The sequence below is a fragment of the Nerophis ophidion genome, linkage group LG26 (genome assembly GCF_033978795.1).
Source record: "Nerophis ophidion isolate RoL-2023_Sa linkage group LG26, RoL_Noph_v1.0, whole genome shotgun sequence".
Lineage (NCBI taxonomy): Eukaryota > Metazoa > Chordata > Actinopteri > Syngnathiformes > Syngnathidae > Nerophis > Nerophis ophidion.
In genome coordinates, this window is record NC_084636.1 from 18,723,616 (window position 1) to 18,742,601 (window position 18,986).

The 18,986-nt window shown below is 41.2% G+C and overlaps 1 protein-coding gene across 1 annotated transcript in view; it reads left to right on the plus strand.

Annotated features, from left to right (window-relative positions):
- Positions 1-18,986, plus strand: part of LOC133543280 (voltage-dependent R-type calcium channel subunit alpha-1E) — a 257,650-nt gene that overhangs the window by 193,387 nt on the left and 45,277 nt on the right. Inside the window, exons 28-37 of the mRNA XM_061887764.1 lie at positions 600-760; positions 2,890-3,027; positions 5,444-5,645; positions 5,913-6,077; positions 9,403-9,513; positions 9,590-9,670; positions 10,873-11,058; positions 15,416-15,507; positions 17,653-17,827; positions 17,907-18,034. Coding sequence (XP_061743748.1) covers positions 600-760; positions 2,890-3,027; positions 5,444-5,645; positions 5,913-6,077; positions 9,403-9,513; positions 9,590-9,670; positions 10,873-11,058; positions 15,416-15,507; positions 17,653-17,827; positions 17,907-18,034 — 1,439 coding nt within the window. The remainder of the gene's footprint in view (positions 1-599; positions 761-2,889; positions 3,028-5,443; positions 5,646-5,912; positions 6,078-9,402; positions 9,514-9,589; positions 9,671-10,872; positions 11,059-15,415; positions 15,508-17,652; positions 17,828-17,906; positions 18,035-18,986) is intronic.

The window sequence follows — 18,986 nt, forward strand, 5'->3', positions numbered from 1 at the left end:
GGCGTGTACGGGGGCGTGTACGGGGGCGTGTACGGGGGCGTGTACTGGCATGCTGCCAGAAGGAGCGTGGGAATCTGTAGTGGAAGAAGCTTGGGTTCGAATCCGCGCCGTGACACCCGGGCCTTAATTTGCCCAGGTCTGATGTAAACCCTACATGTTGTATTTCTGTGCAAATGATAGTAGTCATCTTACGTTTTCCTGCTCTGTTGCGTGGCAAGAAAAGGCATGTGTGCGCATGCATGAACATTTTCAGGGAAAATCCACAGAAAAACTAATTTCCCTCAGAAATTCTGCTTCATTGGTATCGGCTGTAATGTATTTTTAAACCTGTAACATGTCTAAATTAATAATAATAATAGTAAAACAATTAAATAGATATTTAGACAATACAAGCTGCACAATACAAGCTGATGCAGTACTGCCTGAAGGATCGAAGGTCATGGGCATTGCCGCTTACATTCAGTGAATGTAAAATTATATGAGGATTTTAAATGTATTCTGCTATACAAGCTTTACACTGACTTCTCTAAACTGCATCATTAGCTCTCCAGTGTTATCCCTGGTGAAGATCTGTTGTAATCTTGTGTCTTTGCCTCTAGGCTGTGTTCGACTGCGTGGTGACATCTCTGAAAAACGTCTTCAACATCCTGATTGTCTACAAGCTGTTCATGTTCATCTTCGCCGTCATCGCTGTGCAGCTCTTCAAAGGGAAGTTCTTCTACTGCAACGACAGTTCAAAGGACACAGAGAAGGACTGCCAGTAATAACTCGTACTCTCCCTTGTCTGCTTTTCGTTTGCATATTTTATACGACACATTCCTCTATACGCAAATTTAGAGGCATAGCTATAGTTTTTATTCTTGGTTGAATTCCAAATTGTATGATCTCAGGGACATCTGTTTTGAGCAAATCTAGGGCAAATTAAGGCCCGGAGGCCACACGCAGCCCGTTAGGCGTTTCAATCTGTCCCGTCGGACATTCTCAAATATTTTTTTTAGATAATTCAGATGAAAACAGTAGTTGCCATTATGATGTGCAGTGATGTTTTAAAATTACCATAAGTCTTAAACCATAAAAAGTATTTCAATGGTTGAAATATGCGCTATTGTCATGGGGGCGAGGGGTCGCAGCTTACTGCGAGGTTTGTTCTCCAAGGATGCAAACAGACAGTTCTGGACAGGACTTGAAGGTAGGAACATATTTAATAATCAATTACCATATTTTTCAGAGTATAAGTTGCTCCGGAGTATAAGTTGCACCTGCCAAAAATGCATAATAAAGAAGAAAAAATATATATATAAGTCGCACTGGAGTAAAAGTCGCGTTTTTTGGGGAAATGTGTTCGATAAAACCCAAAACCAAGAATAGACATTTAAAAGGCAATTTATTAAAATAAATAAAGAATAGTGAACAACAGGCTGAATAAGTGTACGTTATATGACGCATAAATAACCAACTGAGAAGGTGCCTGGTATGTTAACGTAACATATTATTGTAATAGTCATTCAAATAACTATAACATATAGCACATGCTATACGTTTACCAAACAATCTGTCATTCCTAATCGCTAAATCCCATGAAATCTCTTACATCTAGTCTCTTATGTGAATGAGCTAAATATTATTTGATCATTTACGGTAATGTGTTAATAATTTCACACATAAGTCGCTTCTGAGTATAAGTCGCACCCCTGGCCAAACTATGAAAAAAACTGCGACCTATAGTCCCAAAAATACGGTAATCCTACACCACAGAAATGACAGGAACCAAAACAAATAGAAAGCGTGCCGTTCACACGAGAAACTAAGGCAATAAACTTAGGACATTAAACATGAAACTATGGTCATGAAAACCTCGCTAAACTATGACACGAAACAAAAAGCATTAACTATGGAATCACATGAAATAAGCAATGGCATGAAACAAGCATGAAACTGTGGTATGAAAAGAGCAATGACGCCAGGACGACTAACTGGCAAAAACAGATTTAAATAATAGGTTCTTAATTACAGCAGGTGCATGTCCGAACACCAGTTGCAGGTGAAACTATTGAGTCGCCTTGGTAACTAAACAAACAAGGGAGCGCAAACAGGAACTAAAAAAGTAAAAACCTAACAAAAAAATAACATTAACATAATCCAGACCACAGGTCATGTCAGCTTTTACATGATATACTAGTTACTATGGTAATCTAATTAATTACCATGGTAATATACACAGCAGCTCAGACGAGGCACGAAGCAGTAAGGGTGGGGAGCGTTTCCACAAGAGTGTTTCCAGAGTGGCCAGCCTGAAATGCGGGTGTCAGGGACAGACGCGGAAGGAGATTTTTACAAAAAAGCTTAGTGATATATCTGATATACCAAATTGTAGATGGTGTTTTTTTTACCCTTCGCGTTCATATTTCGCTGTTTGTTGCATGTTTGTTGCGTTTTGCTTGATTGTAAAAGATGTGGATCGAGAGGGGGTGTGACGTTCATATGTTGTCAATATTCAGTGTTTTATCGTTCAAAGTTATATTATCAACCCCAACTCTCTTTATTTTCATGTACATTCTGGGTGTCTCATTAAGTAAAAATGTTTTTAATGGTATTCAATTTTTTAATGCGGTCTGTCATAACGTTTTTAGCATTCAATCAGACATCATTGTGAGGTTTTGTATTCGTGTTCCTAAAAATAGATATACCGGCCCCCAGACACATTTTATTCTCTAAATTTGGCCCCCCGAGTCAAAATAGTTGCCCAGGCCTAGTGTATTATAAACAACAAGAACATGTTATCTAGGTTTGCAACGTTAAGAGATGTACCAAAACCATGGTTCAGATGCTATTATTTAAACCATGGTTCAGATGCTATTATTGATATCTTCTGTGATCTCCCAACTCCAGGGGTTACTATATCGACTACGGGAAGGACAAGAAAGAGGTGAAGAAACGGGACTGGAAGAGACACGAGTTCCACTACGACAACGTCATCTGGGCTCTGCTGACTCTCTTCACAGTGTCTACAGGAGAAGGCTGGCCTCAGTCAGTTACTGCATGTTTTTTTCCCATTGATTGATTGATTGAAACTTTTATTAGTAGATTGCACAGTTCAATTGACCACTAAATGGTAACACCCGAATAAGTTTTTCAACTTGTTTAAGTCGGGGTCCATGTAAATCAATTCATGGTCATTTATGATCTATTCAATTGTAACTTTTTAACTAATAGAAAATGTCAAACCAAACATTTGATGGACAAAATATGACTATGCTTGTCAACTTATTTACATTAATCTCACAGTAAAGTTGCACTATATTTTACTGATAGTGGTTCAATGATTTGCAAATCCTTTTCAATGAATAGACTGCTAAGACAAGATACTTAATGATCGAACTAAGAACTTGTTTTTTTTTTGGCAACTAATCATTAACTTACAATTAAATGGCAGCAACGCATTGCAAAAAGTTGTCACTGGGGAATTTTTACCACTGTGTTACATGGCCTTTCCTTTTAACAACACTCAGTAAACTTTTGGGAACTGAGGAGACCAATTTTTAAAGCTTTTCAGGTGGATTTATTTCCCATTCTTGCTTGATGTACAGCTTAAGTTGTTCAACAGTCCGGGGTTTCCGTTGTGGTATTTTACGATTCATGTTGCGCCACACATTTTAGTCCAGACCTGGACTAAAGCAGGCAAGTCTAGTATCCACACTCTTTTATTACGAAGCCACGCTGTTGTAACACGTTCAGAATGTGGCTTGGCATTGTCTTCCTGAAATAAGCAGGGGCGTCCATGAAAAAGACATAGCTTGGATGGCAACGTATGTTGCGCAAAAACCTGTTTGTACCTTTCAGTATTAATGGTGCCTTCACAGATGTGTAAGTTTCCCATGCCTTGGGCATGGGCACCCCCATACCATCACAGATGCTGGCTTTTGAACTTTGAGCCTATAACAGTACGGATGGTTATTTTCTTTTCACGACGTCCACAGTTTTCAAAAACAATTTGAAATGTGGACTCGTCAGACCACAGAACACTTTTCCACTTTGCATCAGTCCATCTTAGATGAGTTCGGGCCCAGCAAAGACGGCGGCGTTTCTGGGTGTTGTTGATAAATGGCTTTTGCTTTGCATAGTAGAGTTTTAACTTGCACTTATAGATGTAGCGACCAACTGTAGTTACTGACAGTGGTTTTCTGAAGCTTTCCTGAGCCCATGGGGTGATATCCTTTACACACTGATGTCGCTTTTTGATGCAGTACTGCCTGAAGGATCGAAGGTCATGGGCATTGCCGCTTACATTCAGTGATTTCTCCAGATTCTCTGAACCTTTTGATGATATTACAGACTGTAGATGAGGAAATCCCTAAATTCCTTGCAATAGCTCGTTGAGAAATGTTGTTCTTAAACTGTTCGACAATTTGCTCACACATTTGTTCACAAAGTGGTGACCCTCGCCCCATCCTTGTTTGTGAATGACTGAGCCTTTCATGGAAGCTGCTTTTATACCCAATCATGGTACCCTCTTGTTCCCAATTAGCCTGTTCACCTGTGGGGTGTTCCAAATAAGTGTTTGATGAGTATTACTCAACTTTCTCAGTCTTTTTTGCCACTTGTGCCAGCTTTTTTGAAATATGTTGCAGGCATAAAATTTCAAATGAGCTAATATTTGCAAAAAATAACAAAGTTTACTAGTTCGAATGTTAAGTATCTTGTCTTTGCAGTCTATGCAATTGAATATAGGTTGAAAAGGATTTGCAAATCAGTGTTTTTTTTTTTTTTTAGATTTATGTGCCAACTTCACTGATTTTGTGTTTTGTATTACAAACTTTGCAGATAAATACATTTTGCAATAATAATATTACTATCAATATAAGACAATGCATACACTACTGCAAACATCATTCAAATTAATAAAAACCAAGCATTATCAAGTGTATCACAGTTTCTACCTTTAATAATGCTTGTTTAAATTGTTATTAATTTAACAAAATGTTTATTATTGTGTTAATTTGCAGTGGCGTGAAAAAGTAAAAACACCGCAAAGTGACCATATAGTTAAAAGTTAAAAAGTTTAAGTAAAAGTGATAGTCACACACACACTAGGTGTGTCAAATTTATTCTCTGCATTTGACCCATCACCCTTGATCACCTCCTGGAAGGTGAGGGGAGCAGTGAGCAGCAGCGGTGGCTGCGCCCGGGAATTTTTTTGGGTGATTTAACCCCCAATTCCAACCCTTGATGCTGAGTGCCAAGCAGTGAGGTAATGAGTCCCGTTTGTTTAGTCTGTGGTATAACTCTGCCGGGGTTTGAACTCACGAACTACCCATCTCAGTGCAGACACTTCTACCACTAAGCCATTGTGTTGCCGAGTGAAAATATAATGAACATTTTTCCATAATTCACAAGAAATTAGAATACACTTCACCGTTACAAGCCCACTATTGTTTTTCTCCAGAGTCCTGCAGCACTCGGTGGACGTGACAGAGGAAGACCGGGGGCCAAGTCACAGCAACAGGATGGAGATGTCGATCTTCTACGTCATTTACTTTGTAGTCTTTCCATTCTTCTTTGTCAACATCTTTGTGGCTCTCATCATCATCACCTTTCAGGAGCAGGGGGATAAGATGATGGAGGAGTGCAGCCTGGAGAAAAATGAGGTTAAAGAAGGCAGACGTATTCCATTTTCGTCTAAGCATAGTAACGAACAAAGTGTGCAGACTTTAACCGAACACTTCTGGGTATCCACTGTGATACATGATATTGCAACTATGAATGATAACTTTTTATATTAATAATATAACGGTCACTTTAAGAAGAAATGCTGGTATTATTTTATTTGCATTCAAAATGAATGCAGGTTCACATTAACCATGGATGTCATTTGCACCGTTTTTCCATCTGCTTTTTTTTCTTGTTCATTTTAGAGGGCGTGCATCGACTTTGCCATCGGTGCTAAGCCGCTGACCCGTTACATGCCCCAAAACCGCCACACCTTCCAGTATCGTCTGTGGCATTTTGTGGTCTCGCCCTCTTTTGAGTACACCGTCCTGGCTATGATCGCTCTCAACACAATTGTATTGATGATGAAGGTAAAGATCTGCATGAAGAAAAAACACAATATAATCTTTTACTGTCTGATTTGTTATTTTGAATAAAAACGGGTAGTTAGAAGTGATATTCAAAACCCAAAAGCAGTGACTTTGGCACCTTGTGTAAACTGTAAATAAAAACTGAATATAATGATTGGCAAATTGTTTTCAACCTATATTCAATTGAATACACTGCAAAGACAAGATACTTAATCTTCAAACTGGTAAACGTTTTTGCAAATATTAGCTAATTTGGAAATGGATGCCTGCAACCTGTTTCAAAAAAAGCTGGCATAAGTGGCAAAAAAGACTGAGAAAGTTAAGGAATGCTCATCAAACACTTATTTGGAACATCCCACAGGTGAACACGCTAATTGGGAACAGGTGGGTGTCATGATAGGGTAACTTCGATGAAATGCTCAGTCATTCACAAACAAGAATGGGGCGAGGGTCACCACTTTGTGAACAAATGGGTTAGCAAGTTGTCGATCACTTTAAGAACAACATTTCTCAACGAGCTATTGCAAGGAATTTGGAGATTTCACCATCTACGGTCCGTAATGTCATCAAAAGGTTCGGAGAATCTGGAGAAATCACTGCACGTAAGCAATGATATTACGGACCTTCGATCTGTTAGGCAGTACTGCCTCAAAAAAGCGACATCGGGGTGTAAAGTGTATCACCACATGGGCTCAGGAACACTTCAGAAAACCACTGTCAGTAACTACAGTTTGTCGCTACATCTATAAGTGCAATTTAGAACGCTACTAAGCAAAGCAAAAGCCATTTATCAACATCATGTTATGGTAGCTACTGGGGAAGGAGACGGCACAGCGAAGGAATGTCAAGTTCAACTGGTTTATTCGAAGACTTGATGATTACGTGGAGTGTGTATGCTACGATGTGTTTGCATGAAAGACTATGTGTGGAATTTATCATATATAGATACCGTGAGGTTTGTTGAGATGCGTGTTGGATGAAAAGGGGTGTCCAAACCCGAGAGGGAGCAAGCCAGAGGGAGTCCAAAGTCCAAGCGAGGGGCCAGAGGCAGGAGAGCGAGTCCGAAGTCCAAAACGAGGTCGAGGGATCCAGGAAGGCAAAGGGGGGCCAGGAGGGAAGCAGCGGAGGTGACACGAACACTGTGGAAGAGTAGGAGAAACAGGATCAGGAAAAACACAAGGGCACAAGGAAGTAGTCACTAGTAATCTCAAGAGGAAGTCGGGGACACGAAGCTTACAACGGTAGTTTACGTTCCGACATCGAGGAGTCGGCGTCGGCCATCTTTATACTGCCCTCCTTCATCAACGTCAGGTGTGTGAGGCGAGGGCTGTCGCCGGCTTCGCCAGAGAGTGGGCGTGGTCCGCTTGACGAGTGTGGAGGTGTGTCTGGAGTTGACAGCAGAGCCTCTGTGTGCACTTGCAGCAGCAGGAAGCACAGAGTGTGTCAAAGACACAACAGATCACCCAGAAACACCGCCGACTTCGCTGGGCCCGAACTCATCTAAGATGGACTGATGCAAAGTTTTCTGTGGTCTGACAGGTCCACATTTAAAATTGTTTTTGGAAACTGTGGACGTTGTTTCCTCCGGACCAATAAGAAAAAGAACCATCTGGATTGTTTTAGACGCAAAGTTCAAAAGCCAGCATCTGTGACATATGGGGGTGTATTAGTGCCCAAGGCATGGGTAACTTACAGGTTTTGGATCAACATATGTTGTAATCCGAGCACAACTTCTTGATGGACACCCCTGCTTATTTCAGCAAGACAAGGTCAAGCCACATCCTGCACGTGTTAAAACAGATTGGCTTTGTAATAAAAGAGTGCGGATAATAGACTGGCCTGCCTGTGTTACAGACATGTCTCCCATTGAAAATGTGTGGCGCAATATGAAGCCTGCAATATGAAGCCTACAATACTAAAATGGAGACCCCGGACTGTTAAACAACTTAAGCTGTACATCAAACAAGAATGGGAAATAATTCCACCTGAAAAGCTTCAAAAATTGGTCTACATGGTGTCGTTAAAAGGAAAGGTCATGTAACACAGTAGTAAAAATGCCCTGTCCTAACTTTTTTGCAATGTGCTGATGCCATTGAATTCTAAGTTAATTATTATGTGCAAAAAAAATAAGTTTCTCATTTGGAACATTAAGTATGTTGTCTTTGCAGTCTATTCAATTGAATAAAAGTTTAAACGGATTTGCAAATCATTGTTTTCTGTTTTTATTTACCATTCACACCACGTGCCAACTTCAGTAGTTTTGGGTTTTGTAGGAGTTGACAACAAAATTAACATTTTGACAAGATAATGAGCATAGAAACTTGGATATTGTTCTGATTTATTATTTCTGGTCAATGGATAAATCCGTTGTTGCACATTTTTTACCTTTGTGCCCGATAAAATATGTTTGTTTCCTACACTGCAAGAACTGAAATATAGGTAATAATAAATATTTAAAATCAAGGTAAAGATAAAAACAAAAAAAACATGTTTGAGCAATTTGCTTATCTTAACTAACTGTATTAAGAGATGTCGTATTCATTTATTTGTAGATACACGTCTTAAAATGTAAATAACTTGCCAACAGAATAGAAAAATTGGATGTCATTTTTTACTTATTTTGTCTAATCTTCTTTTCTGGTTGGCGGGTTTTTGTGGCTTATTTTAGGTCCCAAAGTACAGTATATCTCTAGCTGGGCTCACATACTAAGAAAACATTTTGATTTCAGTTTATACAGTGTAAAGTAGGCTGTTTTTTTTCAGCTAAACGGCCCAAAAAAGGAAATGGGGAACTGGCAGAAACATAATTTTTTTAAATTATTCTTCACCACAGCACCAAATGGTTGGATACAAGCTAAATCATAGGATATGCTCTTCTGTGGAGATCAGCAACTCCCTGCGAAAAATATGGATGGAATTATTTTGCTATCCCACCTTATGTTGCCCGCACTGTGATTTCTGTGTATGGACATTTTTTCTCCAGGATTCTTACTGCTTTTTATTACCTGAAATTGTCTTTTCCCCACCCTTGGGTCGCTCAGACAGACAGATGCTCGGTGACTCAGCCTGTATTAAATATTGATCAGTAATGTCCAGGGGCTGCTATCTAGCATGACCTCATTAACTGCCAACCCCGGAGGAATGACTCCTTTTTATAGTGCAACAGATGAGGGGTGCAGAGACTTGTGGTTATTATTTAGGGGTGTGGAGAAATTTTCCATCAAACCTGTGCATGTGCAAATTGCACATTGACGATGCCTGAACTTGAACTGATCACCCTTCTCATTTGCTTGTATTTCAACTCATGTTGTCTATGTGTTCTTAGTATTATTCAGCCCCGCCCGCCTATGAAGCAGTACTGAAGCACCTGAACACAGCGTTCACTGTTCTCTTCTCTATTGAATGCATCCTGAAGATAATGGCCTTTGGTTTACTGGTAAGAAGAAAAAAAAAAAACTTAATATAATGTTACTTAAAACCACTTCAACCTTCAATCTTTTGTGTGTACACAGAATTACTTTCGGGACACATGGAACATTTTTGACTTCATCACCGTCCTTGGCAGCATTACTGAGATTATAGTCGACTTGCAGGTACAAAAGAGAAAATCCCTCCATTGGCTCTTTCACAAAGAGATTTTACAATTATGGCATCGGGACATGGCCGTTGGGCATACTTGCCAACCCTCCCGAATTTCCCGAGAGACTCCGGAATTTCAGTACACCTCCCGAAAATATCCCGGGGCAACTGGTCTCCCAATTTTCTCCCGATTTCCACCCGGACAACAAAACTTAAGTTAAAGTACCAATGATTGTCACACACACACATTAGGTGTGGCAAAATTTGTCCTCTGCATTTGACTCATTCCCTTGTTCACCCCCTGGGAGGTGAGGGGAGCAGTGGGCAGCAGCGGTGCCGCGCCTGGGAATCATTTGTGGTGATTTAACCCTCCATTCCAAACCTTGATGCTGAGTGCCAAGCAGGGAGGTAATGGGTCCCATTTTTATAGTCTTTGGTATGACTCGGGGTTTTAACTCCCAACCTACCGATCTCAGGGCGGACACTCTAACCACTAGGCCACTGAGGGTATGCCCTCAAAGCACTGCCTTTAGCGTCCTCTTCAAGCTGTCGTCACGTCTGCTTTTCCTCCATACGATCAGCGTGCCGGCCCAGTCACATAATATATGCGGTTTTGACGCACACATAAATGAATGCAAGTCACTCTTGGTCAACAGCCATACAGGTCACACTGAGGATGGCTGTATAAACAACTTTAACACTGTTACAAATATGCACCACACTGTCAATCCACACCAAACAAGAATGACAAACACATTTCGGGAGAACATCCGGACAGTAACACAACATAAACACAACAGAACAAATGCCCAGAACCCCTTGCAGCACTAACTCTTCCGAGACGCTACACTATACACCCCCTGCAACTCCCTCCACCTCAACCTTCTCATGGTCTCTGAGGGAGAGCATGCCCCAAATTCCAAGCTGCTGTTTTGAGGCATGTTAAAAAATATAATGCACTTTGTGACTTCAATAATAAATATGGCAGTGCCATGTTGGCATTTTTTTCCAGAATCCCTTGCAGCACTAACTCTTCCGGGACGCTACAATATACGCCCCCTTGCTACCACCAATGCCACCCCCCCATCTCTCGAATTCGGAGGTCTCAAGGTTGGCAAGTGTGCCATTGGGATAGCTTCAAGCCCGCTCATGACCAGCAGAGGCAGCTGAAGACTAAACAATTATATATATATTTTTCCCATTTTCCTTCCGCTAGTTTGTGGACACATTCAACATGAGTTTCTTGAAGCTGTTCCGAGCAGCACGTCTGATCAAACTGCTGAGACAAGGCTACACCATCCGGATCCTTCTGTGGACCTTTGTGCAGTCCTTCAAAGCGCTACCTTACGTTTGCTTGCTCATCGCCATGCTGTTCTTTATCTACGCCATCATAGGCATGCAGGTTAGACGCTCTTTTTGCATTTTTTTTATATGTTGTATACACTTGAATTACCTTAAATGCTCCAATCAACACCTCTATTTAAATAGAATTGTGGCCACGTAAGCCAATAGAAAAAAGGGTTAAAAAAAAAAATAATAATTATTGTCATTAACATCTCCGGCTGTTGGCTTGACTTGACCTTTTTTTTTTCAAAACAGGGACAGTACATATTGATGAACACACAAGTGTAAATATGCAACATTGTCGCCAGTAGCTAATTTCCATCTTTCATCCCTGCGGCAGTTGACAGAACAACACCAAAAACAAGAGGAAAACAAGGCCAGGTACAACAATAAAACAATACTATTAGCAAGTGGTGTAGGACAACAAACAAAAAAAAACATGTTGTGAATTAGACAAAGGGAAGGAGGCAACACCAAAGCAGACCTGTGGTTTAGAAGGTTTATTCAAACCTTAAATGAATGTGTGGGGTGTGTATGCTACCACTAGTGAGTGAATGCAGACAATGTGTAGAAGTAACAATGTGGGATTTACCAGAGGATGTTGTAGGTGCGTGTTGAATGTGTATTTTGTCGAATCCAAGGGGGAAGGCGAAGAGGCAGTCAGTAGGGAGGCAAGCAGTTGGGGGCTGAAGAGAGGCAATGATGTCCGGGTCCAAGCAGTGGTCGAGGATCGGGGAAGGCAAGCAAAGATCCGGGAGGAGGTCATGAGGTAAGACACGATCAAGGAAGACACTGTGGGAGACATAAAGGACATCAAGACGGGAAAGAGGAAAAGCACAAGGAAGGCGAGCAAGGAACCAGGGAGGGGTGCCAAACGAGATTAGCTATATTCTGGCGAAGGTCTCTTGGGACCTCTCGTCAGGTCTGCAGTCTTTTTGCTGTGTGGGCGTGTCCAGGCGGGCAGCCAAAGTAGGAACTGTGACACATGTGCTGTTATTTTGTCATCAATCCTATGGTGGATTATAATGATTATAATGAGTATGTGCGTTTTGACACCATAATGCGCCATAATGAGCAAACAGAGCTCCTTTCACCGAGGTTGCTGCCTGTCTGTTGTTGGCTCCGGCTCCGCTTCCTGCTCTAGCGCCCCTGTGGAAAAATACAGTTGGTACTGGAAGGTGCTGATTGAGCTGGAGATGAAGGATGCGCTTCTTGGGATGACGCCACCAGCAACTCCAGTGGGTTTGCAGACGCCACTAGCAAGTCCAGCGGGTTTGCAGACGCCACCAGCAAGTCCAGCGGGTCTGCAGACGCCACCAGCTACTCCAGCGGGTATGCAGACACCACAAGCTACTCCAGCGGGTCTGCAGACACCACCAGCTACTCCAGCGGACCTACAGACACCACCATCTTCGTCTCCAGCGCGTTCTCCCATGGCGCTGCCATCCTCGTCGCCAGCGTGTTCTCCCACGACACTGCCATCCTCATCTCCAGCTCTGCAGTCAGCTCTACCTCCAGCCGAGCTGCGTGCTTCTCCAGTTCTGCAAAAGTTGGAATTGGGCATTAAATCAACAAAAATGATTCCCGGACGCGGCACCGCTGCTGCCCACTGCTCCTCTCACCTCCTAGGGGGTGAACAAGGGGATGGGTCAAATGCAGAGGTCAAATTTCACCACACTTAGTGTGTGTGTGACAATCATTGGTAATTTAACTTTACTTTACTTTTTAGTAACACTCGTTAAAGGCCTATTGAAATGAGGTTTTCTTATTTAAACGGGAATAGCAGGTCCATTCTATGCGTCATACTTGATCATTTCGCGATATTGCCATATTTTTGCTGTAAGGATTTAGTAGAGAACATCGACGATAAAGTTTGCAACTTTTGGTCGCCAATAGAAAAGCCCTGCCTTTACCGTTAGTATGTGTGCGTGACGTCACACGTTGCAGGGGTCCACATATATTCACATTGTTTTTAATGGGAGCCACCAGCAGTAAGAGCAATTCGGACAGAGAAAGCGACAATTTCCCCATTAATTTGAGCGAGGATGAAAGATTTGTGAATTAGGATATTGATAGTGAAGGACTAGAAGAAAAAAAAAGCAACGGCTCTGGGCGCCGGCAGTGTGAGCGTTTCAGATGTAATTAGACACATTTACTAGGATAATTCTGGAAGATCCCTTTTCTGCTTATTGTTTTCATAGTGTTTTAGTGAGATTTTAAAGATTAAAAGACATACATTAAGGTCGGATGGCTGCTGTGAACTTCAAGTGTCTCAGAGAGAAGCCGAGGAGCCAAACTCACAGCTGCCTTTTAAAGAGCTGCTGCAGGACGACGAATAATCCAATAATTTCTCCAGTAAGATATATATCACAATTTCCCCATCCAAAAAATCTGCTTCATTACAAACAAAGAAACACTGGCTGTGTTTCGGTGCTAAAGACAGCTGCAATCCACCGCTTTTCACCAACAGCATTGTTTTTTATAGTCTCCATTATTAAATGAACAAATTGCAAAAGATTCAGCAACACAGATGTCTAAAATACTGTGTAATTATGCGGTTGAAGTAGACGACTTTTAGCAGCGAGTGGTGCAGCGCTAATATTTCCTGACAGTCCGTGACGTCACGCGTATGCGTCATCATTCCGCGACGTTTTCAACAAGAAACTCGCAGGAAATTTAAAATTGCAATTTAGTAAACTAAAAAGGCCGTATTGGCATGTGTTGCAATGTTAATATTTCATCATTGATATATAAACTATCAGACTGCATGGTCGGTAGTAGTAGGTTTCAGTAGGCCTTTAATTACTGCTGTCTGACTGACAGGGGGCGCTCTGCCTCGCCCCCTGTCTTCCACTCTCTCAACCCCACACTTCTGAACATTGTATTTTTTTTTTTTCACATTCGCTCAAATTTCTGCTGTGCTCTTGTGCACTTTTAGACGCACTGTTGTATTTGTGGCAAATAGGCAACCAATCAGACGACTGGACAAATGCACACTCTGATTGGCTGCTTGGTCTTCAATAAGATCGCTCTGAAAAAGCGACTTTAAAATATGAATATGACTTTAGTTTTACATTTAAAACGTCTAAAAGCAGACATGCAAAACTGGGGTGACAGCTTGTGGTATAAATATTTGTTAAAATACGAGACCTCCACCTACATGCTGTTCGCTCTTCTCTTTATCCGAGAGAGACCCTCATATTAGGCCATTACAGACAGCTTCGTGCCTGGAGCTTTTTTTAACGCTTATAAGTGAAATTCTTACATCTTTACACCTGAATAGTTTGACTCGTGTCTTGTTGTGTGCCCTATTTGGGGATGGCGTGGCGCGTTAGGGAGAGTGGCTGTGCCAGCAACCTGAGGGTTCCTGGTTCAATCCCCACCTTCTACCATCCTCGTCACGTCCGTTGTGTCCTTGAGGAAGACACTTCACCGTTGCTCCTGATGGGCCCTGGTTCGCACCGTTCATGCAACTCCCCCCATCAGTGTGTGAATGGGTGAATGTGGAAATAGTGTCAAAGCGCTTTGAGTTCCCTTAAAAAAGTTAGAAAAGCGCTATACAAGTATAACCCATTTATTAATTTGTGACCCTAATGTTTGATATTTTTTTAATTATTTGTACATTTTAAATCATATTAGTTGTTTGTTGATTATTTGTATATTTTTTTTCCAATGGAAAATGTTAACTTCTATATGTGTTGTGTTTGAATCATTGTTCATGTGATCACGTGCTTTTTTTATTATTATTTTTTTTTTAATGTGAACATGTGCTTACTGCACATTGTCTTCTAGCAAATTGCCTAAAGTGGCAAATGTTGGTCGATATTTCTACCTTTTCTCAGCATTTTACAATGTCTAATTTTCACTAAGCTTTCACTTCCTTGGAAACACTGCCATCAGAAGACTTTGCCTTACACTCGGGAAGCAGCAAATGGCAAAAAGATTACAAAAAAAGAACAAAGATGACATCTTCTTTTTGGTAGTGGCGCATGCCATTTTATTTGGCCTACGTATTCTTCTACCTATGTATCCATCTATGCAATTAAATGGCTATGATTTACTTTTTTGTAGTATAATTAATGTGTACACTAAAAATAATTTATTGGAGTGTGTCATAACTAAAAAGTATTGGAACACCAAACGTGACTAAGAAACATTGCAACACGTTTCCTGTACGACTCAAAGGGCCAGCTACATTTTTCTTTCTACTATGTTATTTCATTATCAAAGAAAAAAAAAAATGTTAGTAATAGTAAAATGGAATAAAATACCAACGTCTCTCCAGTTTAAAACACCATGTCCCTTTTATGGTTTAGGTAGGGCCCTGGCTATAATTGGAGCATTTAAGGTATTTGTTTTTTTTTTACTGCAACCTGGTTATTTGTTGATTTTATTGTTGACACCATGTGACTCAGGTGTTTGGAAACATTAAGCTGAATGAAGAGACACACATTAACCAACACAACAACTTCAAGTCCTTCTCTGGTGCTCTGATGCTGCTCTTCAGGTAAAAGCCCACGTTTATAACTACAACTATGGAATGTATTGAGTTTTATTCTACCGTATTTTCCAGACAATAGTGTGCACTGGATTATAAGGCGCACTGCTGATGAATGGTCTATTTTTTTTTTTGTCATATATGAGACGCACCTGATTATAGGGCGCATTAAAGGAGTCATATTATTATTATTTTTTTCCAAATGAAAAACACTTTCTTGTGGTCTACATAACATGTAATGGTGGGTCTTTGGTCAAAATGTTGCATAGATTATGTTTTACAGATCATCTTCAAGTCGCTTGCTGACAGTCGCTTCTGGGTGTGCCGTTTTGTGGGCGGTCTTTTTTACGTGACTCACCATCGGCGGCATCTTCTCCCCGCCATTTTTGTTGTAGCGGTTGTAGCGTGCAAGGACGGGAGTGGAAGAAGTGTCAAAAGATGGAGCTAATTGTTTTTATGATATTCAGATTTTACTCAAATCAATAACGGAGCAGCAGCTGCTCATCCGGAAACAATAACAAGGCCGGAAATGGGTCCCGTCGAAAACTGTCCGACCGAAACTCTCTTAATAATTAAAGTTCCTTGGGTGTAAACTCACTACACCAGTATGTTTTAGGGCTTTCATGGCGAGTTTACTGAAAGACATAAGTAAGAATTTTAAACTACTTTAGATTAAGAAATGGCAACAGCGGAGGATGAATGTCCCATAACAAGAAGATGGAGAAAAGAAGAAGCTTGCCGACTACAGGATCTCTACGGACTACAAAGGCGGACACGCGCAATTTTTCAGGACTTATGCAGATCCCAAATACAGATCAGCAGGTTCCACAAGGTAAAAAAAATGTTGCTTTTGCACAATATTGTGAAACAAAACGCCAGATAACATGTCTTACCTTATACACACCTTAAAAATATACTTGTATGTTTATTGCGCCGACAATCTATCAAGCGGTGCAGCCTCATAGCTTACCAAAGTCATACTAAAACATCTTGATAGATTTTTGAGCGCCGTGTGTAATGTTCAATGGAACATATAAAATGTTGGTGTTGTTTACTTGACTCATATTTCAGTCCACACATATCTCCCATGTGTGACTGACATCTACTGGTCACACTTATCATTACACCATGTACCAAATAAAATTACTTCGAGGTCGGTAATAAAAAACTAAATTATTACGTACATCAGGCGCACAAGGTTATAAGGCGCACTGTCGAGTTTTGAGGAAAAAAAGACATTTAAGTGTGCCTTGCAGCCTGAAAAATACAGTTGTGACAGTTCCATGCTGTCGTGCGGGTTCCAAGGACCATCAAAGACAAACATCGTTGCGAGCAGGTTTTGGCTTTCTTTGTTTTTCAATAAAGATGTCTTTTGCCAGGTTGCTTTTCAGCTGCTCCGCTTGACTGCTTGCTCTTTCGCTCGCTCGCTTTCCACGGCGTTATCTTCTTCGGGCTCTCTGCTTCTGGCGCTCAGCCTCCGCTTCTTTTTCTCCCACTTGCTCTCCGACTCTCTCTGCCACCACATTCACGGCTGCCGCCCTTTTACACAGTTCGAGACAATTATGCAATTTTGCCCAGCTGGGCGATCCACGCACCTGATTTCGTTTGCGGCGACGATCCCGGCGCGCCCCGCCTTGGCGCTGGCCCGCCGTTCACGCTCCCTTGCTGCCATCTAGGAGCGTCCCCGGTGTGCCCTGCCTCGCTGTAGGACCGCCGGTCCCGCCTCTCCACAACAGTATATAAGTTTTTATAGCTTTGTAAAACACTATCTCAATGTATTCCATAATTGCACTATTTTTAAAGTAATTTGACTTTTACAGGACTACAGAAATTCTTCAGTCCTGTAAAAGTCAAATTACTTTAAAAAATATATATATTTTTAATTCAGAAATTCTGGGTGTTGACACTAATTCTTAGTCAGAATGCAATGCAATGAGATTTAGTCCAAGATTTAAACTGAGGTTTACTTCACCTGCTGATGTTGCTAGGTTACAATAAGACTTTGAGTACCCGAAACGCCACTTGTTGTAAGAAGTGGATGGATGCTGCAGTAAAGCACTCAACTCCTTAAGTGTTTTCTCAATCTGAATCATTAATATGTTGTGACCAAGAAAAGAAAGGTGTGGGTTAAACGTGATAAAAATGTGTTTGCAGGAGTGCCACAGGGGAGTCCTGGCAGGAGATCATGTTGTCCTGTCTTGGTGGGCAACACTGTGAGGCAGACCCTGCTAACCCTCTGCGTGCCCTGAGCACTGAACAAGAAGGAGGCTGTGGCTCGGATTTCGCCTATTTCTACTTTGTGTCCTTCATCTTCTTCAGCTCCTTCTTGGTAATAAGAGCCGATCTTTTGAGTTTGATCGCATAAAAAAACACCGTCTTCGACTTGTGTGTGACCACTTTCTGTCCAGATGCTGAACTTGTTTGTGGCAGTCATCATGGATAACTTTGAGTACCTGACTCGAGACTCATCCATCCTGGGACCCCATCACTTGGATGAGTTTGTCCGAATCTGGGGGGAGTATGATCGAGCTGCCTGGTCAGTGTCTCTCCGTGTTTTGTCATTTAACGCTTCCAACTTGCAATGTTTAGATGTAATAAGGTATGTAAAGCATACCCAGGCAATGATCATTTTATGGAAATATGACACAATGTAGTTTCCTAGTTGGCAACGTGAGAGAAAAGACTATTTTAAAATGTAAGATGACTCACTGGGCACTTCATTGGGTACACCTGAACAAAGTAATGAGATCCCATAAGTAACCAATTTTATTATTTGATAGTTTTATAGCTGTGATTTGTTTTTGTTTCGCTCCTTTTAGGTTGCAAAATTACTCAGGTCATCTTAAAACTACCAGTGAGGTGCGGTCAGGGGAGAGACAAGTGACATAGAAAACCATACCTGTCATCATGATGAATAAAAAACAATAACTTCAAATAAATATTAGCAGCTGTACTGTGAATTGTGTTTTGAATACATTTTCTACACAAGTCCAGTCATTTTAATCATTTTGAGGTAAAAATCGAACATTAGAATTGTTATCAATTATAATATGTACATACATACTGACATATGTGTGTACATATATATATATATATATGACGATCTGTCACATTCTCGTCTGGTTGTGTTTCATTGGTTTGTGTTTATTTCCTGTGTGGCGCTCTTATGTTTTGTTCCTTTTCCTGCTTGTCTCCTTTCACCTACCGCTGATAGGCAGCCTGGCCAGACATGTTGTCAATCAGCTGGCTGCTATATATGCCTGCCTTGCCCTCATACTTGCCAACCTTGAGACCTCCGATTTCGGGGTGTAGAGGGTGTGGTTGGAGGGGGGGCGGAGCATGGTCGTGGGCGTGGTTAAGAGGGGAGGAGCTAGATTATATTTATATATATATACAGTGGGGCAAAAAAGTATTTAGTCAGCCACCGATTGTGCAAGTTCTCCCCCTTAAAATGATGACAGAGGTCTTTAATTTTCATCATAGGTACA